Source organism: Carcharodon carcharias, chromosome 31, assembly GCF_017639515.1.
Source record: "Carcharodon carcharias isolate sCarCar2 chromosome 31, sCarCar2.pri, whole genome shotgun sequence".
NCBI classification, from domain to species: Eukaryota; Metazoa; Chordata; class Chondrichthyes; order Lamniformes; family Lamnidae; genus Carcharodon; species Carcharodon carcharias.
Genome location: NC_054497.1, coordinates 5,231,767 through 5,259,717, shown reverse-complemented (window position 1 = coordinate 5,259,717; position 27,951 = coordinate 5,231,767). Strand labels below are relative to the sequence as shown.

At 47.2% G+C, this 27,951-nt stretch overlaps 1 protein-coding gene across 1 annotated transcript in view; it reads right to left on the bottom strand.

Annotated features, from left to right (window-relative positions):
• Positions 1-913: 913 nt before the first annotated feature.
• The window catches only part of LOC121271690 (serine/threonine-protein kinase BRSK2-like), a 333,868-nt gene continuing 306,830 nt past the window's right edge, over positions 914-27,951 (bottom strand). Inside the window, exons 13-19 of the mRNA XM_041177841.1 lie at positions 26,177-26,237; positions 19,058-19,265; positions 15,290-15,335; positions 11,298-11,421; positions 5,012-5,192; positions 3,982-4,071; positions 914-1,344 (exon numbers count right to left, since the gene is read on the bottom strand). Coding sequence (XP_041033775.1) covers positions 1,160-1,344; positions 3,982-4,071; positions 5,012-5,192; positions 11,298-11,421; positions 15,290-15,335; positions 19,058-19,265; positions 26,177-26,237 — 895 coding nt within the window. The 3' untranslated portion in view covers positions 914-1,159. The remainder of the gene's footprint in view (positions 1,345-3,981; positions 4,072-5,011; positions 5,193-11,297; positions 11,422-15,289; positions 15,336-19,057; positions 19,266-26,176; positions 26,238-27,951) is intronic.

Sequence of the window (27,951 nt, the reverse complement as noted above, 5' to 3'; positions counted from 1 at the left end):
GGGCTGAATGGCCTCCTCCTGTTCCTAAGAGATACACCAGAGCCAGACTCAGTTCCAACCCTAGTTCCTGTGGTTCATCACGGCATCCTACATTCTGCTCGAGAGGTTAGGGGGCCCAATGTTTCAATATAAACAGTCTGTATTCTAACAACGTCTCACCAGAATGCTGAGCTGCGAAAAATACTTCTGGTCATCACTATTATAAATAACAGAGACACCCTGGGATCACTCTTAATGGGAAGCTTGTCCACAATGGTGACAGAAGCAAAGCAGAAAGTAAAGTAGTCGCCCGTATAATGACTTAAACACAACATTCTGGGAATGGGCTTCTCGAAAATCTGTGGCCCAGAGCATGGGATGGAGAAGGCGGTTAACAGTTGCAATGTCTCACGAGTTTTCAAACGAGAATTTTATTTGACCTTCAAAAGCCATTGAATTAATAACGTATCGAGTGATGGTTTGTGCTTCAGTTGCGCTCAGTCCTGTAGGTCGCTGTTGAAGCCTCTTTCGTGGGTGAGACGGGCAACATTTGCATAAAACAGAACTGGTTCTACCAGTTTGCAGTGTCTGCAATAAACTGGGAAAGAACTGTATAAAAGTACTTGCTTTTCCTTAGTTTTATCTGAACCAATCTTATCCACAAGGCTACAAAGTGCTGGATGCAAACAGGATGAGGATTCTGCTAAATGTCCTGGCTGGAGTCGCCTCGGATAGCTCCTTGGATCTGGGTTGGTTAAGCAGTTTTTGCTCCCTTCCACCCTCCCCCCCACCCCCACTCCCCCACCCCACCCCCCACCACCCCCACCCGACCCACATTCCCTTTTTCCTGCAGGAGGGTGCAGAGGGAAGGTTCGAAGGGGCGCAAAGCCTCAAGACCCTCAGCCCAACGATATACTGAGTTGAAGACGGTTACTGTGGAAACAAGTCCCATAATTTCCTGAAGCAGACACGAGCGTCATGGATGCGTCAATTCAGAAGGCAGAGGCCCCAACCTCAGGTGGTGGCCCGTTCAGTCCTTAAATAATAAAATGAAATGGGACTATAGAGGTTGTATTCAGTTCCGTGTTTCTTCATGTTTAAAGATATTTACATCCTCATAAAGACAGCGTCAGGTGCCTCATTTTCCAGTAGTTCTTTATCCTTTTTTTTTGCTTTATTTTTACGGCTGACTTTGTGTGCCATTGGAAGATAAAAGCTTGGGTTTCTCTTTCAAAGAGGATGAGTGTTTGGAATCTCCTCGTCTGAAGTGCTCCACAGACTCGGAGTCGTTCCACGCCCTGGGCATGCTTTGTGCCCCTCGGATTGAAGTCCCTGAAGGATGACTAAACTGGCCATTTTTTTCATCTAAAAAGAAGCAGAGATTAAAATAAGATTGCGCATCGTTTCAATTCTCCACGTTGCTCCCACCCCGACCTTCCCATCCTTGGCCTGCTCCACCGTTTCAGTGAAGTTCTGCACGAGCTCGAGCAACAGCGCCTCATCTCTCAACTCGGTATGGCTACAGCCTTCTAGACTTAACACTGAGCTCAACAATTTTAGATCATAACCTCTTCCCCCCCTACATTTTTTTTTGCCAGTTCAGTTTCTTTCTCATTTTATTGTCTTTATTCCTTCATGTTACATTCCGACGGCTGCTATCCTGCCATTCACCTGGACACACGTTTGTTTCTTTACACCAGTCGCTGAAGGTAAGCGTGCAGGTGCAGCAGGCGGTAAAGAAGGCAAATGGTATGTTGGCCTTCATAGCGAGAGGATTCGAGTACAGGAGCAGGGATGTCTTGCTGCATTTATACTGGGCCTTGGTGAGACCACACCTGGAATATTGTGTGCAGTTTTGGTCTCCTTATCTGATTAAGGATGTTCTTGCTATAGAGGGAGTGCAGCGAAGGTTTACCCGACTGATTCCTGGGATGGCGGGACTGACATCTGAGGAGAGATTGAGTTGGTTAGGATTATATTCGCTGGAGTTCAGAAGAATGAGGATCTCATAGAAACGTATAAAATTCTAACAGGATCAGACAGGGTAAAGGCAGGAAGGATGTTCCCAATGGTGGGGGAGTCCAGAACCAGGGGTCACAGTCTGAGGATACGGGGTAAACCATTTAGGACTGAGATGAGGAGAAAGTTCTTCACCCAGAGAGTGGTGAGCCTGTGGAATTCGCTACCACATAAAGTAGTTGAGGCCAAAACATTGTGTGTTTTCAAGAAGGAGTTAGATATAGCTCTTGGGGCGAAAGGGGTCAAAGGATATGGGGAGAAAGCGGGAGCAAGCTACTGAGTTGGATGATCAGCTTGGTTCATAATGAATGGAGGAGCAGGCTCGAAGGGCCGAATGGCCTACTCCTGCTCCTAGTTTCTATGTTTTACTCATTATCACTCCCCTTCAGCTTTTGTACTATGTAACTTTTCATCGTTTAATCTCTCCTGCCCTCCACCCTACCATAGTCCTTCCCTATTACCTGCTCCTCCCGCCCACTTTACTCGCTCAAATCTACAACATCTTTCCTCAATTCTGGTGAAGGGTGGTGGACCTGAAGCGTTAATTCTTCCTCTCCATTGATGCTGCCTGACCAGCTGAGTGGTTCCAGCGTTTCTTATTTTGATTTATGACAAAATAAGACGAATGTACCAGTGGCGGAAATCTGAAAACCAAAGACGGAAAATTCTGGAAACACACAATCTGTGTGATTCAGCATCTGGCAAAAGTCAGAGTCTTAATGAGAACATCGGCACATTAAGTCTTAATGAAGAGGCCCAATCTGAAATGTTAAGTGTCCTTTCTTTGTCAGATGTTGATGGCTGGCCTTGCACTCTCAGCATCTCGTTTTTATTTTACTAAAACAAAATAACCTGTTTCAAGTTGTTATCCTGTAATCATAATATTTCACAACTTTTGACTATTTCTGATTCTTCCTCTAGGTCTATCCCAACACACTCCTGACTGGCCTCCTACTCCCTCTGTAAACCTGAGGTCATCCAAAACTCTGCTGCCCATGTCCTAATTCACACCACGTCCTGTTCACCCATCACCACTGAGCTACACAGGCTCCTTAAGCAATGCCTCGATTTTAAAATTTGCTTCCTTGTCTTTAAATCTCTCCATGGCCTCGCTCCTCCCTTTCTCTGTAATCTCCTCTAGCCCCGCAATCCTCTGAGATATCTGTGCTCCTCTAATTCTGGCCTCTTGAGCATCCCCAATTTTGATCGCTCCACCATTGGCGGCCAGGTCTTCAGCTACATGGGCTGAAGCACTGGAATTTCTTCCCTAAACCCCTCCACCTCTCTCTCTCTCTCCTTTCTCTATTAAGATGCTTCTTAAAACCTACCTTTTTGACCAAACTTATGGCCAGCTGCCCTAATATCACCTTGGCTTGGTGTCAAATTCTGCTTTATAATAGTCCTGAAGAGCCATGACATTTTTATTACAATAAAAGCGCCAAAATAAATACAAGTTGTTGTCTGAATGATGGGGTGAGCGCAACTCTTCCAAGACATTTTGTAGATTTAGTCGAAGGGAGGTTTTAAACTCTCTCAGTATGCCATTCTGAGAACTGTAGCACTGAACAATGTCTGTGATCTGTTCCAAACTCTGTTAAGATCATTAGTGTCAGGGCTAGATTAAAAATGGATTATACAGGGTGGCATCCTCAGGCTCTACCAGCTCTCCCACTAGTCAACATTTCCATTCTGTTCTCATAGTTTCTGTTCCCTCTAGTTTATACCCAGCTGGGACACAAAGGCTCATCCTCCGAGGGAGTAAATCTTCAGCTGTACAGTACACACACCTGACATACACCACTGCAGCACACTCTGTTATTAGGAGACTCCTTCACACTACCCCAGCATTGGTAACTTGGCTTTTTCAGCTTTTCCTTTGCTGAATCACGTTGGCAAAACAACTAGTTTGTATACGGTGGTCCACGGTTATACAAACCCACATGTTTATCACATACACACACCACAACAGTATTGATTACCTACCTGCAAGTGCTTGAACCAAGGGCTGATCGTGTGCACTTAATAACTGTGCTTGGATTGTTTCCACAACTCTCTTAAACCTGCGGCTGGGCCCTGAGAGAGACAAAAAGCCTGTTAATGTTGAATACCATATGTATAGTGATTATGGTGCTGGCCTAGCCATCAGTTATGAGTTTAACCCCCGCCCCCCCACCCCTCAACCACTGAGGTCATTTGTGAGTTAGTGAACCTGGACATATGTAGGCAGGCACCAGAGGGGGGAACGAATAGGGGAATGGAAACCTCTGGGTTGTCACAGTTGAAGAGGTTCACTAATGTCCTTAAAAAGGGAACTTGCCCTTTCCATCTGATCTAGCTTACAGATGGTTCCACTCCCACACTATGTGGTCGGCTCCGAGGGTGGCAATTTTCTCGGAAAGCTCCAAGTATCCGCCCGTATCCACAGCCTTTTAGGGGACAGCATTCCAGATTTCTACTCACCTTTGTGTGAAAAGCTGTTTCCCTGGAGTTCCCCCACTAAATTGTCTAGCTCCCGTTATCTCACCTCTTTCCTGATTCCCCCAGCAGGTGTTATAACTTCTCTGTACCTAATCTATCGAGCCTGTTTAACACTTTAAACTTCCCGATCAGATCGCCCCTCAAAGTTCTACATTCGAGGGAATTCACGCCAGGTCTGTGCAATCTGAAACAAAAATAGAAAATCCGTATGCCGACTCGAAACGTTAACTCTGTTTCTCTCTCCACAGAGGCTGCCTGGCCTGCTGAGTTTTCCCAGCATTTTCTGTTTTTGTTTCAGATTTCCAGCATCTGCAGTGTTTTGCTTCCACCTGTGCAATCTGTCCTCGTAACTGAATCCTCTAAGGCTAAGAATTGGCGAATCTGTGCTTCACCCCCTAACAAGGCCAGCGTATCTTTGCTTAGCGGTTTAACATTTTCACACGCAACAAAAGACGAGTTAATGAGAAATACTCAGCAAATTACTGTAATTACATTACCTGGGGGGGACGCTCCCAGTTCTCCCCGAGTCTCTCACCTGACATTAATGTGAATGTGACAGAATAAATCCCATTCTCTTTTTGCGCCTCACTGCCTTCTGCATATGTGATGTCCACCTGGAACTTCACAGGCTTCTGGAAGACAGTCGGGCCTCCTACCGATTTGTACTCTGCACGGAAACTTGTTTGTGAGATAACGCTGTGACTCAGACTGGGAATCTGGAGGAAAGTAAAGGGGTTATTGGAGCATGAATTCCCAATGTTCCCTTCTTTTGCTCCCCTCCTTGACCCGAGGACTTGTTGACTCTGACCGGGCACCAAGAGCGCTTCCCCTAAGACTGTAGTGACCGATTCTTTATCTAAGAGTGTAACAGGGAGGTCGAGATTTATTTCTGCTCTTAATTGGTTTACAGTGTCTGCCCTGAGAAAATTACCCTTGCACGCCCCCGCACCACAACCCCCCCCCCCCCCCCCCCCCCCCCCACCCCAGTTCCCAACTTCGGCCAAATTTTCAACATTGCAGACAATCATATATGGGAGAAATCCCGGCCTCCGACAAGACGGTAGGTGCACTTTAGGATTGCCAACTTTGGTTGAAGGTATTCCTGAAAGTTTCATCACATATTCTCCAACAAGAAAGAATCAAACCATCTCCCCTTGACATTCAATAGCATTACCCTCGCTGAATCCCCCACTATCAGCTTCCAGGGGGTTATCATTGACCAGAAACTGAATTGGACCAGCCATATAAATACTGTGGCTACAAGAGCAGGTCAGAGGCTGGGAATTCTCAGAGAACAACTCACCTCCTGACTCTCCAAAGCCTGTCCACCATCTACAAGGCAAAAGTCAGGAGTGCAATGGAATACTCTCCATTTGCCTGGATGAGTGCAGCTCCAACAACCCCAAGGTTGAATGGCACCCCATCCACTACCTTTAACATTCACTCCCTCTACCACCGACACACAATGGCATCAGTGCGTGCCATATACCATATGCAGCAACTCACCAAGTCTCCTTCGACAGCATCTTCCAAGCCCGCGACCTCTACCACCTAGAAGGACAAGCGCAGCAGATGCATAGGAACACCACCAGCTGAAAATTTCCCTCCACGTCACTCACCATCCCGATTTGGAAATATATCGGCCATTCCTTCACTGTCGCTGGGTCAAAATCCTGAAGCTCCCTCTCTCACAGCGCTGTGGGTGTACCCACAACATGGCAGCTCACCATCACCTTCTCAAGGGCAATTAGAGATGGGCAACAAATGAAGGCCTAGCCAGCAGCGCCCACATACTGTGAAAGAACAAAAAAAAGGCCTGCCTCCAACTATGCCATGCTTACATCCACGCTATTGGTGGCCCAACATGTCAGTCCTCACAGTCCATAACTTCCCACAGCCAACTGGAAAGCAAAATTATTTTTTGCTATCAAATGATATCAGTTAACCTTTGCTCCAATTGCCAATACTTTTAAAATTGATAAACAAGGCTGTTGAAAGAAAATGAAAAAAAAAAGCAATTTTATTTTAAGGCCTGTATGATTTTTCTCCTGGGTTTTCTCACAGCAGTGTTCTAAGAAAATAAGAAATAGGAGCAGGAGTAGGTCATTCAGCCCTTCGATCCTGCTCCACCATTCAATGAGATCATGGCTGATCTTCTCCTTCAACACAAATTTCCTGAACTATCCCCGTATCCCTCAATGTTTGTAATATGTGAAAATCTATCGATCTCAGTCATGAACATACTCAAGGACTGAGCCTCCATTGCCCTCTGTGGAAGAGAATTTCAAAGATTCACCACCATCTGGGTGAAGAAATTCCCTCTCATCTCAGTCCTAAATGGCCTGACCTTTATTCTGACGCTGTGTCCCCTGTATTAAGCACTGTAAGAATTTTGTATGTTTGAATGAGATCACCTCTCATTCTTCTAAACAAGGAATAAAACCTTCCAATGAAACCACAGACAGCGCAACACCTGCCCTTTTACCTCCTCACCGAAGTGCTTCATTTGCACCTCCTTCAATTTGGTCTACTGTATTCGCTGCTCCCAATGTGGTCTCCACTACACTGGGGAGACCAATCACAGACTGGGTGGCCATTTTGTGGGACACCTTTGGTCTGTCCGCAAGAATGACCCAAACCTCCCTGTCGCTTGCCACTTCAACACTCCACCCTGCTCTCTTGCCCACATGTCCGTCCTTGGCCTGCTGCAATGTTCCAGTGAAGCTCAACGCAAACTGGAGGAACAGCACCTCATCTTCCAACCAGGCACTTTACAGCCTTCCGGGCTTAACATTGAGTTCAACAACTTCAGACCATGAACTCTCTCCTCTGCCTTCACTGCTTTCTTTAATCCCTTTTTCACTTTTAATTTTATTTTTTATTTACATTTTTTAACTTCATTTAATCATTATTTTATCCCCTTTTCTATCCTTTTTGCTCAACCACAGCCCGTCCCCCCACCCTAACCCACAAGGGCCATCTGTTACTTGTTCCATGTTTTTGCTTTCATAGAGAGCTGATTCTTATTCTGCTATTCACACATTCTGCTTTCTCACCTCTATGCCACTATCAGCACCTTCTTTAGCCCTTAACACTACCATTAACACTCCCTTTGTCTTGTGTCCATGACATCTTTGTCAATCTCTCCTCAGCTTCCACCTATCGCTAACCTTCTATCCAGCTCCACACCCCCTTAGACAGTATAAATTCACTTTTCTACTTCCCTTTAGCTCTGAAGGAGAGTCATATGGACTCCAAACGTTAACTCTGTTTCTCTCTCCACAGATGCTGTCAGACCTGCTGAGCATTTTCCGTTTTTATTTCAGATTTCCAGTATCTGCAGTATTTTGCTCTTATCCATTAAATGCCCAGTCTATTTAATTGTCTCTCATAAGACAATCCCGCCATCCCAGGAATTAATTTAGCGAACCTTCATTGCACTCCCTTTATGGCAAGTATATCTGTCCTTAGGTAAGGAAGCCAAACACTGCACACAATACTCCAGGTGCAGCCTCACCAAGACTCTATATGATTGCTGTCAGACATCTTTACTCCAATACTCAAATTCTCTTGCAATAAAGGCAATCATACCATTTGCCTTCTGAGTTGCTTGCTGTACCTGCATGTTAGCTTTCAGTGACTCATGAACAAGGATACCCAAGTTCCTTTTGTAATTAATTTTCAATTTCTGGATAATCCTGGATGGTTGGTTACTGTAGCCTGTTTGGTCTGTCACGTTGGGAAGAAAATTTCATTTGGTGGACGGTTGGGCTGCTAAATCATTGATAAAGGAGAAGGACCTGTGAAAGCACTTTGTGACCCAAGGTCTTCACTCTGCCCCACCCCCAACCAATGCACCAACCCTCCACCCCCTCCCCCCTCCTCCTCCCCACAATATCCCATCCATTGAGCCCCAGGGCTGAACAGTCAGCATCTGCACACAAACTCTTGAGTGGTGGAAATGCCACAAGACGTGACGCAGCCCATAATCCCTTCAGCGGCATGAACTTTATACACGTCTAGTTAAGGTGGCAGGACAGGTTGAGAGTGCAGTTAATTAAACATACAGCATCCTAGGCTGTATTAATAGGGACATGGAGTACAAGGGCAAGGAAGTTATGGTAAACTTGTACAAAACACCCGGTTTAGTTGGCCTCAACTGGAGTATCGTGTCCAGTTCTGGCGCACTCCACTTTAGGGAAGATGTGAAGGCACTGGAGACAGTGCAGAAAAGGTTCACGGGGGATGAGGATCTTCAGTTATGTAGATGGATTGGAGAAGTTAGGACTGTTTTCCTTGGAGAAGAGAAGGTTGAGAGGAGACTTGACGGAGGTGTTCAAAACCATGAGGGTCTAGACAGAGTAGATAAGGGAAAAACTGTTATTGCTAAAGAAAGAGACTTGTTGAAACTTTTCGTCTTGCACTCATCAGGAAACTTCGCAAGGATACCAATATAAGGGGAAAACAACAATTTATACTGTACGTGAAGAGTGCTGATTGGTTGGCAAGTGGACTCTGATTGGTAGAGGTGTTGCCATTGAGAATGCACCAGTGATGGTGACTGACAGTTAACTGCCAAGCATTGCTTGAAACCTAAACCAGACTTGGCAATGCTTGAAAAGTTTCAACATGTCTCTTTTTTTCAGCAATGCTCAATGAAAAACCGTTCCCACTGGTGGAAGGATGAAGAACAAAGGGACATGGTTTTAACGTAATTGGGAAAAGAAGCAATGGCAACACGAGGAGAAATTCTTCCACACAGCGAGTGGTTAGGACCTGGAATGTGCTGTTTGAGTGTGGTGGAGGCAGGTTCAACTGAGGCGTTTAAGAGGGAATTGGATTATTATCTGAAAAGGAAGAATGTGCAGGGTTAGGGGGGAGTTGGCACTGGGCGGATTTCTCCTTTGGAGAGCCGGCACAGCACGCCGGGCTGAATGGTCTCCTTCCACACTGTAACGATTCGGTGATTCCGTCTAGCCATTTTTTAAAAATTTGTTCACAGGGGGCAGGATCTTCCGGTCGGCGAGCGGGGACAGGGCCAGCTCGCTGACATGTGGAACTCCCGACTTCACCCCGCCTCATCTCCATTTTCAGGTTGGCAGGAGCGCAGCCGAGTCAGCTGTGCGCCCGCCGACCTGTCAACGACCTACTGAGGCCATTGAAAAACTAATTAAGATTGTTAACAGACCCGCCCATCCAACCTTAAGGTGGGCGGGCAGGCTGGGAGCACTGGCGGGCTTCAGAGAAAGTAGCAAACCTCATCCACGGGCGGGATGAGGTTTGATGAGGGTGTTTACATTTTTCATAAAGGTTTCAGTTAAAGTTACGGACATGTCCCAACTCACCTGACAGTGTCACATGACCGGACACGTCAGGGAAATATTTCAATCATTTGTATTGAAATTTTAAATTGGAGCCAATCTCCCAGAGGCAGCACGTTGGAGAAAGCACACTCCCGGCTGAAGGGAACCCCACCTCCACCCCCCCCCGGCCTGCACACGGAGGACATAGTTCCTTGTGGATGTCATGCTGGGTGAGGCTTAATTGGCCCGCCCATGTAAAATGGCAGCGCGCCCCCACACCCACCCCCCCTCCCACCCCACTCCCCGCAATGTGGGGGAAAATTTTTCCCAGGATGTTGGTGTTGCTGACTAGGCCAACTTGTTACCCATCCCTGATTGCCCTTGAACTGAGCGGCTTTTTAGGCCATTTCAGAGGGCAGCTAAGATTCAGCCTCACTGCTATCGGTCAGGAGTCACTTGTAGGCTAGATTGGGTAACTATGGCCGATTTCCTTCCTTCCCTAAAGGGCATCAGTGAACCAGATGGGTTTTTAGTGACAATCGATGACAATTTCATGGTCGCCATTATCGAGACTAGCTTCCAATTCCAGGTTTTATTAATTGAATTCAAATTCTCCCAGCTGCCATGGTTGGATTTGAACCCAGGACCCAAGAGCATTAGCCTGAGTCTCTGGGTTACTGGTCTAGTGATATTACCATCTCCCTCCCACCTCCTCCCTGTGTCTACAGGTAAGCCTATACAGGCAACCCAATGGAACAGCCAGGGCAGAGCATTCCACCTGCCCCCAGGTCAATGACCGAGCAGCACGGGTCAGCCTTAAAGCGTAGGCCCGAACATCAGCAGAATATCTGAACCGCAATCCCCACCTCATTTCTTGCACAAGCGCTTTCCAGGTGTATGAGGAGGGAGATGACCGGAAACGGGGACCGTGCATTAAATATTCCCTCCACCTCCCTTCCAAAACTCTGAAAGTGTACTGAGGCAAATTGTCACAGAATCGTTACAGCTAAAGCTGGCCATTCAGCCCATCACGTTTGCTCTCCCAACGAGCAATTCACCTCGTGCCGCTCCCCTGCCTTCTCCCTGTAACCCGGCACGTTTTCGGATAATAACCCAATTCCCTCGTGAACCTGCTTCCACCGCTCTTTCAGGCAGCCCATTCCAGACCCTAACCACTCGCTGTGTGAATAAGTTTCTCCTTGCGTCTCCATTGTTTGCTTTTCCCAATCACCGTAAATCTGGACCCTCTCGTCCTCAATCCTCCCACCAGTTTCTCCCTGTCTACTCTGCCCAGATCCCTCAAGAGTTTGAATATCATCAATCAAATCTCCTCTCAACCCTCTCCAAGGAAAACAGTCCCAACTTCTCCAATCTATCTGTTGTGCCCCCACCCCCATCCTGGTTAAGTTCAGTTAACGCAGCACAGTTCAGTGGCTGAATCTGGGACTCTCCCAGTCTCTAATACATTTTGGGAGTGCACAAACAGGTTTTGGAGGAAGAAATGGTTAAGTATCTCACTGAGAGGAAGGCGTGCACAATGTCTGCTTTGATGGAACTCAGAGGCTTATCTCTGATGACAACAAATATCTGTTCTTCTTTGTCCAGGTTAATAAAGTTTCCAAACCACGACTTCTTAGCAAGTCTGCAAGATAGAGAGAAAACAGGCGTTACTTAGCAAGAAAGGCCACTGTCAGGAAGCAGATGAGGAGAGATGTGGAGTCCAGATAGAACATTAAGTCCTCTCGTCAGGTACAGTGCGGAGTGTTTCCCAAACTTTTTCCCATTTTAATGCCTTATACTTCATGTGGTCCCAGGGTGAAAATCTTGGGGGGTGGGGAGGGGGGGGCGGGTACGTTGAGCTGGAGGAGGAGGAGTGGAGGGGTGGAAAGCTTCAGGTGTTTAGGCGGGGGTGGAGGCGAAGGCTTCGGTTGTTGAGGGGCACGAAGGCTTCAGTAGCTGAGATGGGGGGTTGGGAGGAGGGGTTTTGGTTTTTGACTGTGGGAGGCGGGGGAGGTGGGGGTTGGTTGGCAGGGGAACAGGAGTTGTGCGTCAGGGCAGTTGATGAAAACCTGCCAAGCCACAGGGACAAAAGGCAAGGATTTCAAGGGACCTCTGTCAGAATCAGTCCAAGCTCCATGGCAACCATTGCTGTCAGGGAACTTGCAACCCCAAAATCTCATCTGGGGGTCGCAACCCACAGTTTGGGAAGTCCTGGATTAGATACCATGTAAGCTTCCTTCTGTACTGTTCTGATCACAAACAGATCTGACACAACATGGTTTAAAGTATAAAGTTGCCCTTGTACTGTACAGGGTTAGACACAGTGTAAACTTCCCTCTACATTATCCCATTATCCCCATGTCAGATGCAGCATGAGTTGGATACACAGTAAAGCTCCCCCTATAGTGCTCCTTTAAGGATTTTTTGATCACGTACACCAAGAGTCAGGTGCAGTGCAAAACTCTCCCTACGTGGACTCAGCTCAGATGCAGAGTAAAAACTCCTTTTATTTTCACTCTGCAATGTGCCTCACTCTCAGTCTTGCTACCATAGGAAGGTGACATCTTTCCAATCTTATGGTCACCGCAAATAAGATGACTAATTTTATGCCTATTTATTGTGGTTTCATTCTGTGGCTCCATGCCCACTATGCACTATGACTGCCCACACTTACTCTACTGGCAGAGAGAGGACATTTACCCCATCACTTTGAGCTGGACTTAATCTGGAATTCAAGAGACAAAGTCCAGCTCTCTCATCCCCCAGTGCAAGTTATTTTAGTACTAGGAGAGACCCGCAATATGTTTGCGAAGAAATTAGTATTTTAATGGCAACTTTATTTCCATCTTGTATCTCCATCCCAGGCCATGCTAACCCTCTCATGCCACCCCTCTCATCCCATCCCTCTCATCCCATCCCTCTCATCCCATCCCTCTCATGCTAACCCTCTCATGCCATCCCTCTCATGCTAACCCTCTCATGCCATCCCTCTCATTGGACCCCCATGCCATTCCTTTGATCCCTTTCATACTGGACAAAATATTCTGCCCCAAGACTGGGGACGATTTCCAGGTCCCGACGCCAATCTGCTTGTCAGGCTGCCCTGCCGAGGATATTTCCCGGAGGCAACCAATCAAGATGCCGTCTCCGGGTCTGCCGTCCAATTAAGGATGGCGAGCGCATCTCTGAGGCTGGTGACCCAATCAGAGGGCCCGCAGCCTGGGACGTATGCACAGTCTAACTATCGGAGGGGCGCCCTCTGAAAGATTAGATAGAGAATAAAAAAATGTAAAGGATAAAATGAAGGAAAAAGAAAGAGAAAGAGAGAAAAAGAAGAGAAATTTTTAAAAAAGGCCTGCCATTATATGGCAATTTTCACATCCACCAGATGTCCTAAGGCGCTTTACAGCCAATGAAATGCTTTTTGAAGTGTAGTCAATGTTATAATGTAAGAAACTCAGCAGCCAATTTGTACACAGCAAGATCCCACAAACAGCAGTGTGATAATGACCAGATAACCTGTGTTTTGTGATGTTGAATGAAAAATAAATATTGGTCAGGACACTGGGAGAACTCCCCTGCTCTTCTCAAAGTGGTGCCAAGGGATATTTTACACTACCCGCCCGAGCAGGCAGACAGGGCCTCGGTTTAACATCTCACCCAAAGGGCAACACCTCCAACAGTGCAGCACTCCTGCAGTATTACACTGAAGTGCCAGCTTTGACCTTTGCACTCAAGCCCTGGGCTGGGACTTGAACCCAGAAGTTCAGGGGGTGTGTAAGCTACTAACTGAGCCACAGGTGACACACACGAAATAAATTTTAAAAAAATCTCTGGCAACAGCTCTGAGTTCGCCCGAGCTTTTTTCTCAATTCTTTCATGGGGTGTGGGTGTCATTGGCAAGGCCAGTATTTGTTGAGCTGAGTGGCTTGCTAGGTTGCTTCAGAGGGCAGTTAAGAGTAAACCACTTTACAGTGGACCTGAAGTCACTTGCAGGCCAGACCAGGTAAGAATGGACATTAGTGAACCAGATGGGTTTTCACAACAATCAATGATAGCTACATGATCACCACTACTGAGACTAGCTTTATATCCTAGATTTTATTAACTGAATTTAAATTCTACCAGTTGCCATGGTGGGATTTGAACACATACTCCCAGAGCATTAGCCTAGTTTGCTAGATTACTGGTCTAGTCATATTGCCACTCGGCCAACTGCTTCCCCCTTCTTCAAAGGGGAAACCACTGGCAAGCTGCCAGGAGGCTCCTGCCAATTTGAATGTCAGTGGGGAGGGTCCATCCATTGCCGGGAAGACCCTAGTGATAGTCCTCAATCACTTTGCAATCGGGCATTTGATTCTGGATGGGTAGCCTCTGCAAGTGCTGACCTACCTCTGGAAAGATTGCCCCGAAGCGGGAGTGCATCAGGTCAGCTTCTATTTCAAAAGTTCCTCCCGATCCCGCCTGGAAGTCGCCCTCCCGGGACCAGAAAGATTTCATCCTCATCCCATCCCAATCACCTTCTTCCTATGCCATCCCCATTCCATTCCTCCCATGCTTTCCTCCCCCTCAATGCTGTAACGCCCAATTCCCACTACCACGCCCCCCACCCACAATCTGACGACCACCCACCCCCCAATCCACCCCCTCCTCTGCCTCCCCCCTCTTACGGAGGGCTTTATGTTTGGTTCTGCAATCCTGTTCTGCACCTCTGGGACGATAAGAAAAATAAAAGGAAGAGCTGTATTTATATAGTGCACTGGACATCTCTTACAGATGGTGAGTTACTTTTGAAGTGTAGTCACTGTTGTGATATAGGAAACACAGCAACCAATCTGCGCACAGCAAGCTCCCACAAACATCAACGTGATAATGATAAGTTAATCTGTTTTTTGTGATGTTGGTAGAAGGATAAATATTGGCCAGGGAGAACTCCCCTGCTCTTCTGCAAAATAGTGGCATGGGATCCCTTACATCCACCAAGCAGGTTTAATAACTCATCTGAAAGATGGCACCTCCGGCATTGCAGCACTCCCATTGGAAAGAAAAGACAGAAAGAGAGATCAAGAAAGAGAGGAAAGTGGGAAGGAGTGGGGGAGAGGAAAGAGAAGGAATGAGATAGAGAGGAAAGAAGGAGAGGGAAAAAGATAGGAGAGTAAAGTGAGAAGAAATGAGGGAGAGGAATGAGATAGAGAGGAAAGAGAGAGGGAAGGAGATAGAGAGGAAAGAGAAAACTTTAAATAGAAAGAAAAAACTAAGAAAGGGAAAGCAAGGCAAAGAGAAAGAAATGAGAAAGCCAAGATAAACAGTGGTCAGAACAAAATAAAGAGGAAGAAAAAGATTAATATGAGAAAGAAAGAGAATGGAAAAGGAAAGTGTGAGAAAAAGCAGTGCAGAGAGAAAGGGAGATAGGAATAAGACAGAAGTCACAGGTAAACAGTGTGGGTGTGACTCAGGGCAGGAGGTTATTCTCTGCCCCCTATTACCCTTAGCCAAAGAGTTGAACTTACTCTGGTGATGATTCCGGCGTCAGGCTGGACATTTCCTCTGTTGGTACTGTGTGGGATAGGAGGAGGAAGGAAGGAAAGGGCATTGTATCAGTGTCAGCTGCAAGGAGAACTTCCTCAGCAATGTCTTCATTTCAAATCACCATTCCTGGCTCTACACTCTTTACATTGCACTGAGCTACAACATGCGGAAATGCCAATCCTGAGATGCAGCCTTGCACCAGTGGCATCAAAAGGCCATTATTCATGTGATGGTCATTGACATATGGAGGGGATCACAAGTAAACTCTGATCCTCCCCTTGCTTCATGGCAAAGACACCATCTTTCTGGCAGAGCTCACGAGGCAGTAACTGGGAACAGGGAGCCTTGGTTGATTTTTAACCCTCTTTAGCCTGGAAGGAGGATGGTAAGTGTAAAGGAAAGATAATTTTTTTCCTAATATTACTGTGGGGTACTTTAAAGCAGGCTTATGGGGACTGTGTGTGTGTGTGCCTAGTTTAATTAAACTGCAGACAGTCAGACTGCAAGGTTTTAATCATCAAAAGGGTTTAGGTGTAAAATAAGCATTTGAAATGGAGATGGGAAGCTAGGATGAAGTTTCAGCAGATACAGTGTGAATAGAATTTGCATTTTTAAGATAAATTGAGAGGTTTTTCGATTTTCAAAGGGACATGATAAGATGTTTACGACTGGAAAGATAAATAAGGCAAAGTTATTAAGTTTATTTTTCCCAAAAGTGTTGGCCATAATGACAACTTGAAAGTTTTTTCTATTCTGGGAAAAGTAACTTTCAAAGAAAGGGTGAAACAATGGGATTTACAGATCATAAGGGAGAAATTATATTTAAAGAAAAATGGAAAGCTTTGTGGGGAGTGGCCACGTGAGATTTTGGAAGGTACACTATGTGAAACAGGCCTATATGGTAAAGCCTAATGCCACCCTGGAGATGTTCCAGTAATCAAGGTTTTGTTAAAAGCCTTTGGGAATTCCATTGTCGAGTGAGAGAGAGAAAGAAGCTGTGAAGTCCCTCCCTTACAGCAACAGTAGGTGCTTCTGATAATATTGCTGGATGTTTTATAGATTAAGAATCTACTTGGACTGTTGCCTGGAAGGGGTATGTAGTCAGAAGTCTAGATAAGTAGGAATCTTGTGAGAACTGTTATAAAACTAAATGTAACTGTGTAACTGTGGTCTTGTGTGTTTAAGTTTGTTGTTAATAAATGTTTCAATTTTAATCTTTAAAATCTCAAAAGGTGATAGTGGATTCATTACTCCTGACTTCAGTGCACAAATCTTCTCATAATAAATACAAATAACAAAATCGTTGTGAAAGCCTGGCCAAGTTTCCCTTTGGGATTTGGTCAGCCTGGTAAATACCACCTGCCATATCATAACATGAGGCCAAATGTAACATCTTGTGACTGTAGAGTTCAGCAAATCCAGTGCAAACCAATTAACATCTGGACCGTGTGATTCAACATCTCCACACTCAATAACCAAATGGCATTCTCCTCCAATTAACCAGCCAAGTGACATCAACAATGGCATCATGGATGCTTTGCAATTTAGAACTGTAGAGCGGTAGAGCATATGAGGAGGCCATTCTGCCCACTGTGCCTGTGCTGGCTCTTTGAAAGAGCTATCCAATTATCACCCACTCTTTCCTCTTAGCCCTGTAAATTCTCCCCCTCATTTGCATGGCTACCCCTGCTGTCAGTGGACTGTTCCACTATCGTCGCCATCGGCGGGTTCAGATTTTACCAACAGAATGATGGTGCCAGATCAGGCAAATTCTAGCTGCATGGAAAGACTGGGGTTGTTATCCTTGGAACAGAGGAGGCTGAGGGGTGACTTAATTGACGCCTATAAAATTACAAGGGCCATAAACAGGGACAACCCATTTACTTTAGTACAAGGTAAGAAACCAGGTTGGGGGGGGGCGGGGGGTGGCATAGATTTATATTAGTTAGTAGGAGGATAGGAGGAGGAGAGGTTGGTGGAGGTCTAGAACCCACTGCCCGAATAGGTGGTAGAGGCAGAAACTCTCACCACATTTGGAACGATGCCTACTTGAAGCGCCGTAGCCTGCAGGCTGACAGATCGAGTACAGGAAGGGGGAATTTGGCTGGGCAGCTCTTCGTCGACCAGCAGGGACATGATGGACCGAATGGCCTCCTTCTGTGTTGCAAAATTTCTATGATCTGAATGAGAATAAGGGATTTGGGTGCTGGGAGGAATACAGGATGGTAAAGTATGGATTGAATGATAGGCTGCCACTTCACCCAGGGTTGGGTCTGGCTGGGTTTATTCTTGTCGTTGGTCTAGTGGGAAATTTCCTGATGGTAAAACTTCAGGAATGGCCTTGGCACTCAGATTTCCAGTTCACAAAGCAAAGGCCCAGCACATCAAGGCAATGAACGCCTGCCTGACTACAAATCTGATCCCTGTTTGGTGTTGGGCCTTGCAAACCATGGCAACATTTTGAACGCTCTCGTTCAAGTGGCAATACGTTGCCTTCAGGGTGACAGAGACTTATTTACATTTGTCTGCGGAGAAGTTTCTGGGGGCAAGGGTCACAGCACATGGTGGTTGAAATTGAAAACTCTGCAGTTCCCACACACGCAACCCCCCTCTCCGGTATTCACCGTTAAGACAGGGCAGGTGGGTCTCGCGAGACGTTTGAAAATACTCTTCCTATTAAAAGGAAGCGACTCTACAAAACATCCCCAATGTCCATAAGCAAAACTCTTAGGGCTGGAGTTTTGTGCTTGTGTGCTGCACCCTTTGTGATATTAACCCGTTCACTTCTATTCACGCGGTCAGTCATTATATCCCCATCGATTTACCTCCCTTATCAATCCACCCGTCTCTGTTAATCTCCCTTTCTGCTGTTCTCCCTGAGTGCATCGGTGCAGCTGCCTCTAACCCTCCGTTTACCCAACTTTATTGACCTATCCCTCTCAGTCCATCCATCTATCTATCACTATCTGTCCATCCCTCTCTGTCCAACCCACCATCTCCATTGAGCTGACTGTATCCAACTCTCTGTCAATCCATTTCTATCAACCACTCTCTTATCCATCAATTAACCACATCGGTCAATCCCACTCTATCAATTTAGCCATTTCGACCAATCAATCTGTTAATCCAACTCCATCAACCCACTATCTCCATCAGTCAATCCAACCCCACCAGACTCTGTCCCTCCAGAGATGCGCCTGGTGCCCTGTCTGACAGAGAGGAGCTGCAGAGGTCACAGACAATTCACTTCCCCTCAGCACAGGCTGCTACTGTGGGTGATTCCAAACTCGAGAGTCCCTAACCCTAACCCCGCCCCATCCTGGCTGCCTAACCTCGTCCCACTGCCCCCCTCCACCCCATCCCTCACCCGCTGTCCCATCCACTGCCCTCACCGCTGCCTCGCCACCACCCCCCCCCAACTTCCTACTCCAGCCCCACCCTAGCTCACTACCCCCGCACCACCCCCCCCCCACCCCCCCCCCCACCTCCCCCCCTCCTCAACCCTCAAACAGACAGATCAGCCGTGAAAATGCTCCAGTTGGTGATGTCATCAAAATGGATGCACAGGCCCCCAAAGCCTTGTCCGGGAATTGGTGGAAGATGCCAATCGTTTCATAACTGAGAAGCACTTAGCATCGACAGTGAGTCAGCGAGGAGGACGGTTTAGACGTTGAAGTATTTACCTGGACTTGCCTCTCCCTTTAATTAGCCAAAGAATGGTCAGCTCTAAGAGTCTGACCCGAACTCACCTTGTAGCTTCCTCCGATGGAATCGCGGAGAGCCAAGGAAGCTGTTCTTGATCGAGTTGAGGCGAGTCCTCCAGGGCACTCCTCCGACCCCAGGGCTGGACGGCGGCGTTGCGTTGGGCGTGCTGGTGGGACTCTCCTTTGGCGTGTGGACGGGGGTTCCCAGCGGGGTGGGGAGGGGGCTGCCTCTAGGGGAGGGGTGAGGGGTCACCTGTGTGGCAGGGATAGATTTGGCGCTCGTTTTAGTACCTGGGAAAAATCGAGCGGGGGGAGACGGTATGAAGGAGGGTGAAGGGATGGAGTGGTGGGGTGGTGATGGGACAGAAGGATGGTGGCACGGTGGGATCGGGGAGGGGGAGGTAGCTGCGAGGTTGATGGGGAGAGGGTTGGATTTGATGGGCTGCAATGGCTTCTCGCTCAGGCTAGCCTTGGCTGGCAGCGTTTGCGTCTTGGAATCGGGTTGGCGGTGGTGATGGTGTGCTAGTTTCGATTGCCACACGGTGCCGGGCTGGTGAGAGAAGTCCTTACAAGCGTCGCGCTCGGGTGAGGCGGGCGAGAAGCTAAAGACGGGGCTCTGAGGAGGGACAGAGAACTTACGAATGGGCTGAATGTCATGAAAGGAACAGTCACGTGAAGTGAACAAGAACAAGAACAAGAACAGCAGCTTTCAGCAGCGTCAGACACCAGCATCGAGGAGAAAGGATTGCAAATTAAAAAGAAAACTCTCATAAAGTAACACCAACACACGGACAAAGGATGTCCCACTGTTTCTCGGTGGCCAGCCAGTTCATCCCCAGGAGAACAACGCTCCCTCCCCCTCCCATCCCAAAGGTTTCAGTTCCCCTCGGGCGCTGTCCTTGCAAACCGGGTCCTCACTCTTCATGAGGGAGAGGGTCCTCAACCGCAGACAGAAATGCAACTCGCAACCTGCCCTTAATCCATATCCTCTTTCCTGTCGGAGGAGTGGAAATCCTGGATGATCGCTTATTCCTAACCTTCTGCTCCCCACACATCCAAAGTTGGGGATAACAGTAGCATCTCTACCCACTGCCCCGAGTGCAGTCAACGGTTAACACAGGGCAGGGATCTATGTTGGTCCTTCTGACATACAGAAGCCAGCTATACACACACGTATAGACACACACACACACACACACAAAAACGCACAAAAAAAACACACGCACACACACACACATGAACATACACAGCACATGCACACACACATCACATGTATACACGCAACATATACACACACACACACACACCACAAAAAACACAGTCACACACACACACACACATGAACATACACAGCACATGCACACATATATCACATATATGTACGCCACATATAAACATACCACAAAAAACACACACCATATACATGCACACACCACATATACACACATATAAACAAAACACACACACAATGAACATACATAGCACATACCACATACATACACGCCACATATACACACACACACACACACCACATATACACACACCATGTACACACAAAAAACACACACCATATACATGCACACACCACATACAAATACACACGACATACACCCAAAAAACATACACATACACAGAAAAAAACACACAGACACACACACACACACACACACACACAACATATGCACTAAAAAACACCCCCACCCAATACACATACCCACCCAGGTTAGTTTATTGACATCATCAACGACACTCCCTAATGTGGCAACAATTCTTCAAATCTGGACATTATCCACGAAAATGGAATGGTCCCTCAATCCATCACCAACATTCCACCCCCCCCCCCACCCTCAGCCATCAAGCCCAGGCTGATGATTGTCACCGGGGGTTTTGTGGGAGAAGACGAAGGACACCCCCCCCACCACCCCCCCAGGTTACAGGGTGGCAGCAAACCCCAAAAACACTGAGACATCCCAGAGTCAGAGAGCACCCCAAAAAAGCACAACAACCAAACATGCGCGGAGACCAGTGAAGTGTTCTCGTCATGAGTGAGCAGGAAGGGCAGTGAGACGCTGTAATAAAAGGTTCAATGCTTGGGAAGCGTAGTCCATTCCGGTACCCGTCTGATTTATATCCCCGGCCCTGCTTTGAATCCCTCGAGGTTCACAAAATATCAGCAAAGATTCCGAATGGAGGCACGGGGCCCCGAGATTGAGGCGTGACAACTTGTATTTCCCCGCTCAGTTTCTGGTTAGATGCACGTTCATTAAGCTGAGGGGTGTATACGGGGTGGACTGTGCTGGCCTGGACACGGTCAGCTCCGTTGTAAACCGATAGGGGTAGAAGCGGACAACAACGCCAACTTCATTTACGTAGCGCCTCGAACAGAGCAAAACGTCCCAAGGTGCAATTATCAAACCGAATTATGAGCCAAGTTACAGGTATTAGGAGAAGCGAGTGAAAGGTGGGTTTTCAGGAAGGTCTTAGAAGGACGGGGGAGACACACAGAGAGAGAGAGAGAGAGAGAGGTGGCAAGATTTAGGAAAGGAATTCCAAAACTCGAACCCAGGCAGCTGAGGGCCTGGCTACCTGGTGGGATTAAAATCAGGGATTTACCAAAAAGCCTGGGGTTTGCCCTGTGGTGGTCAACTCTAGTCTTAAAGGCCAGAGGTCAGAGGGCAGAGGGGCGTAGAGATCTAAGACAGGCTGAGCTCAACCCCGAGCACGTTTCCGTCCCTCGGAGAAAATCAGTGGGGACGCAAGTGGTAACCTTGACCCTGACCAAACTTCTGAGTTTTCCCCAGAGGGTTTAAGGGGGATGATTTTTAAAAACAGACTTTTTTAGAAAATGCCTTTGTACGAATTATTTTTCCAAATGATGCAATGCTGCTGGCAATCACTGAAGGAAGTCAAACAAAAGTCACTGGCAAAAACGGTAAAAGAAAGATTGCAGATCAGCCGACTGCACTATTGCAAAACCCCAGAGTAAACACTCTGGGCAATTCCAGCGCTGCAATGACACTGATCACCTCCTGGTGTCGCTGGTGGCAACTGTGGCACCATATAGCTCTGCACTGTACCCCAGTGGGCAAGGAAAGCTACTACAACCACAAGCAAAAGGGTCAATTTTCCTCAAGTTATGGCCGAGCATTCAGAGAAAGGGACACCGTGTGAAATATTAATCCGGCTCTTCCCTTTTCTGCGATCACACCTAGAGTGATCAGTTTGGACACCTTAATTGAGGAGGGACATACTTGCATTGGAGGCAGTTCAAAGAAGGTTCACCAGGATGATAAAAGCAAAAAAACTGCGGATGCTGGAAATCCAAAACAAAAATAAAAATACCTGGAAAAACTCAGCAGGTCTGGCAGAATCTGCGGAGAGAGACACAGTTAATGTTTCGAGTCCGTATGACTCTTCATCAGAACCATTTCTGCTGAAGAGTCATACGGACTCGAAATGTTAACTGTATCCCTCTCCGCAGAGGCTGCCAGACCTGCTGAGTTTTTCCAGGTATTTTTATTTTTAAAAAATTTTTTTGATCACTAGGATGATTCCTAGGATGTGGGTTTGTCTTATGGGGAAAGGTGGAGCAGGTTGGGCCTATACTTATTGGAGTTTAGAAGAATGAGAGGTGAGCTTGTGGAAACATAAGATTCTGAGGGGGCTTTGACAAGGTGGATGCTGGGAGTATGTTTCCCCTTGTGGGTGACTCTATAACCAGGGGGCACAGTTTAAAAATAGGGGATCTCCCATTCAAGATGGAGATGAGGGGGAATTTTCTCTCTCAGAGGGTCGTTTGTCTTTGGAATTCTCTTCCCCAGAGAGCAGTGGAGGCTGGATCATTAAATATATCCAAGGCTGAGTTAGATAGATTTTTGATCGACAAGGGAGTCAGGGGTTATGGGGAGGTCAGGCAGGAAAGTGGAGTTGAGGCCACAATCAGGTCAGCCATGATCTTATTGATTGGTGGAGCAGACTAGAGGGGCTGAATGGCCTTCTCCTGCTCCTGTTTCTAATGAGCGTAGGTTTTCAGGTGCCTTTCCAGCAACTTCAACTTCAGGTTTGCAGTTTTAATTTCCACCTGCGGAGAACTCGACATGAAAAGGAATGGGCACCTAATGTGCCCCATTGAGGCAAGAACCCATGAGTGAGTACAGAAGGTGTTGCTGGGTGTTGCTTGTTTTATAATTCAGTCAACCTGGGGAAGTTGGGCAGAGTTAACTGGATACTGGTGCGTGAGATAAAACTTTCAGAAGGTTCTTAAGGTTTTAGAGGGTAATCTCGTTGAGGCCAAAGGTCTACACCATCTTGTTGGAGGCCAACATTGGCACCATTTTGTTGAGGCCAAAAGTCTACACCATCTTGTTGAGGGCAACATTGGCACCACTTCGTTGAGGTCAGAGGTATACGCCATCTTGTTGAGGGCAACATTGACACCACTTCATTGAGGTCAGAGGTATATGCCATCTTGTTGAGGGCAACATTGACACCACTTCATTGAGGTCAGAGGTATACGCCATCTTGTTGAGGGCAACATTGACACCACTTCATTGAGGTCAGAGGTATACGCCATCTTGTTGAGGGCAACATTGACACCACTTCATTGAGGTCAAAGGTCTACGCCATCTTGTTTAGGGCAACACTGGCACCACTTCATTGAAGCAAAGGCCTAGGCCAATTTGTTGGAGGCCAACGTTTGCACCATGTATATAGAGATAAAAACAAAAAACTGTGGATGCTGGAAATCCAAAACAAACAGTTCTGTCGAAGGGTCATGAGGACTCGAAACGTCAACTCTTTTCTTCTCCGCCGATGCTGCCAGACCTGCTGAGTTTTTCCAGGTAATTCTGTCTTTGTTTTGCACCATGTTGTTGAGGCCAAAGAGCTGCGCCATCTTGTGGAGCAAAAATGCATCACTCTCGCCACAATGACATCAGGTGTGAACAGTATAGTTGCTTGTTCTCTGCAACGTAATTGAGTTTCTGTGGTGTGAATCAGGGCACCATGTTGAGTGGCACGCCACGGCATTCTCCAACTGTCACACATACTCCAGCAACTTCCATTCCATAGGTAAAATTCACTTTTACGTAGACAAAATTAAAAGCATTATCCTCAGGTGCCAGTCATGGCTAGGGTTCAAACTCAGGCTCTGAGAAACGATCCTTCCTCCCACAACTGGGTTAACATTAGCGAACAAAAGTCAGTCGCTAGGCATTAGTTTATGGCCTAGTGAACCTGCAGGGTGATGCCCTATGGCCTCAGCTGAACTACAACCTCTTGCATTTCGCCCAAAGACCGTTCCCCATGACCCACTCTAGGTTTTAGGTGGCGACTGTCTATTCCACTGTGACGGCATCATAATCAGCTTTGGTCTGGTTCTCACTCGATGGCCACACTCTTTCCGGAAGAGGGATTGGCGAGCGGGAATCCTAGATGCTCATCAATGCTCGGCCCCCAGACCAGAGGTTGGATGTCCAAGGTAATGTCCGGCAACTAACTGACCAGGTCTTGTGAGGCCTTTATCCCGTTAATTGGAATCAGGGATGGGGAAATTAGGGAGTATTTATGCTCCAACTGCTGGCTTGCATAAATCTTACATTATTTCCATTTTCACTGAGGCCATCCCTGTAAAACAGGCAGCCCTTTTACAGGTGGGGAGTTTTTCAGAGTGGTAAGCTCCCAGGTGTGGTTACCCTCATGCTGTGTCTGAAAGCTGGTTCGCACTGAGCTCCACTCACCCCGAATGCCTGTTGAGCATTGAAAGCAGGCAGCTGTCACAGTGATCCCTCTCGGGACTTTCGGGGAGGTCAAATGTCAGCTGGTGACCTGAAACTTGCCCACGTTTGAAGCTTATGGAGAGGCTATAGGTGGGGTCAGGAATCTGGCTGCTGTAAGTAGGCCAGTGGCAGTAGGTACTGAACCCAAATGGGCTCCCTGGCTGCTTTTGACCCTCTTGTGAGATGGGGGGATTTGGCTGGGGGAGACAATGTCAATTGAGATTGAACCTGGGAACTCTGGGTTTCTACGGCTCATAGGGATATGTCATCAATGTCATAAACTCATCATCGGTTGCAATGTGCTGACTCAGCCTTCAGTCAAATGAGGAAAAGAATATTTGAGGACCAGGGTCTCAAACCCAAGACTGTCATGGTTTACCTTACCGAGCAGCAGTGATTCCCATGGTCCTATGTGCTTTGGAGATGTGGACAACCTACAGCAGGCACCTTGAGCACTGGAGAAGTCCCACCAGCGGTGCCTTCGCAAGATCCTCCAAATCCGGTGGCAAGAATGGCGGTCCGACAGCAGTGTCCTCTGTCAAGCCAACTTGCCCAGCATTGAGGCGCTGATCAATCAAAACCAGCTCCGCTGGGCAGGACATGTCGTTCACATACCTGACACCAGACTCTCGAAGCAACTGCTCTACTGGGAGCTCGGTCACAGCAGGAGACTCCCAGGAGGAGAGCGGACACGCTTTAGGAATGTCCTCAAGGCATCCCTGAAGAGGTCAAACATCCCTGTCAACTCATGGCAGACCCTGTCTTGTGACCGACTAAAATGGAGAAGGCTCATTCGGGAAGGCACCGAACACCTTGAGAGACTTCACCAGGAATGAGCAGAGGTGAAATCTGGGTGTCGGAGGGGATGCGCAAACTTCCAGACAACCCGTCTACCCAACCCACCAAGCACCACCTGCCCTGCATGTGGCATTGGGCTTATCGGCCATTCTCAAAACCCATCGAGCAGTGTGGAAGCAAATCATCCTCGATCCCAAGGGACTGTCTAAGAAGAAGGAAGAAGGAATATGTATGTATGTAGGTATATATCTCAATGTGCGATGTGTGTGCCATGTGTCTGCGTCTGTACATATCTGTGTACCTGTCAATGGTCTGTGTGTACCCAAGCAGGAAAGTCAAATTCAAGCCCAAGGCAGAGAGTCATGATCATATTGAATGGTGGAGCAAGCTCGGTGGGCCAGATGACCTACTCCTGCTCCTATTTCTCATGTTCTTATGTTTGTCTGTGTGTGTGTGTACCCCTGTGTGTTTATGTGTCTGAGTATACGCAGACCCAAGCTGGGGAGCTTATGTGTACATTAGCATAGCCATCACCTAGCAGAGGTACGCACAGATACATGAGGCTGGAACATGCCCAACATACACTTACCCTGGGGCTGCTTAGGGGGCTGGAGGAGAGACCACACGAGGCTCCACTGACTGATCGAGACCTAGGCCAAGAGAAAGCCAATATGTCACTCGGATACACTCGAGACACAGGCCAGGTGAGAGAAAGAAAGAGACAGAGAGATTGAGAGAGAGAGAGAGAGATTGAGAGAGAGAGAGAGAGGTAAATACAAAGGGTGAAATGGGAAGAGAGAGAAAATATTGCATTTTTATAGCACCTTTCAGAACCTCAGGACATCTCAAAGGTTTTTACAGCCAAGGAAGCACTTTCTGAAGTAGTTACTGTTGTAACATAGGAAAACACAGCAGCCAATTTGTGTACAGCAAGCTCCCCCAGACAGCAATGTGATGCTGACCAGTTATATTTAGTGACCTTGATTGGGGGATAAATATTGGCCAGGACACAACTCCCCATCTCTGCTTCCAATCATTGGCATGGGATCTTATACATCCACCTGAGAGGGCAGACGGGTCTAACATCAATTGAACGTCTCAGCCTCAAGTTGGCACCTCCAGCAGTGCGGCACTCTGACTGGCACACAAACTATAAAATAACACTGCAGTGGGTCAGACGGAGGAGACTGATCCAAGACTTGTGAAGGCAGCCATCCTGGATTGGGCCCTAGAATCGAGGGTCTGCAGAGATTCCGGAAAAGATAGTCCCAAGGGATGGGCAAGGGATGCCCTTACATATCGTCACCCGCTTATATTTCAATTCAACTGCCACACAAATATGTTAAATTCATGAGTCTTTGGTTCCATTTTGATCTGCAAACTATGAGCTACTCTTCCTGGACTGTTTTCCTGTTTCTTTTCCCTACAGGGACATCAGAAGGTAAAAGTTCCAATAATATTTCTGAGAGGAAGTGACATGCCGTCAAAACTTCCATCTTGTACCCAGTAGGACAGGCGCAAGAATGCCAAATTTCAAAGGAAGTAACAATGGATGTTCTGCCAACCATGCAAGTGAGTAGTGTGATATATGGATTGCAGCGCTGGTGCAATGCCAGGTACACATCGTAACAACCGGCTGATCGTATCAAACAGAAAGTCCGTTTGGCTGTTTACAATAGGCAGATGCTGACCATACTTAACCAGGTCATGCTTGTAAAACTCAGAATATCATGTCTAACGTTAGATTTCACGATTGGGCAGTGCCTGTGCTAACGCTAACAACCAATTTCAGACTTTCAGTCGGGCTTGATGTGTAACTCACTTATGCTTGCTAGAAGCTACAAATATTCATATCTGTAGGCAAAAGGAAACACGTCTGGGCTTTTTGAATTGAATAAAAGTGTGGGGGACAATTGTTCTCTGGTAAAACATGAAATGGGGCCGCGTTGGCATCATGGCAATGATACCACCAGAACTTCCAGGCTGCAGCACCAGTGGATTACCACTAAACCAGTGGATTACCAGGCCCCTGTTCTATGGGAGCTAGGGAAATTCAACTGCTGGCTTTTTCTTGCTGCAGGAGCTGTGTTGAATGTCAGATGGGCTGACTTTCAGGCTAGGCAAGCTGTAGTAAGAGGCCCAGGGAGCGTGTGAAGATTGAGTAGGCCGCAGGGGAGCATACCCTGAACGCAGACAATCGGGCATTGCCCCATGACTTCCCATCCCCGAAATTCTGTCTTAACATCAGGAATTTATCAACCAGTGAAAAATCAGACTCACACGTTGTCCTGTCACTGTAAAGACACAGCCATGGTCTAAACTGAAAAGGTGGGACAGGTTTGAGGGGCTGAATGACCTACTCTC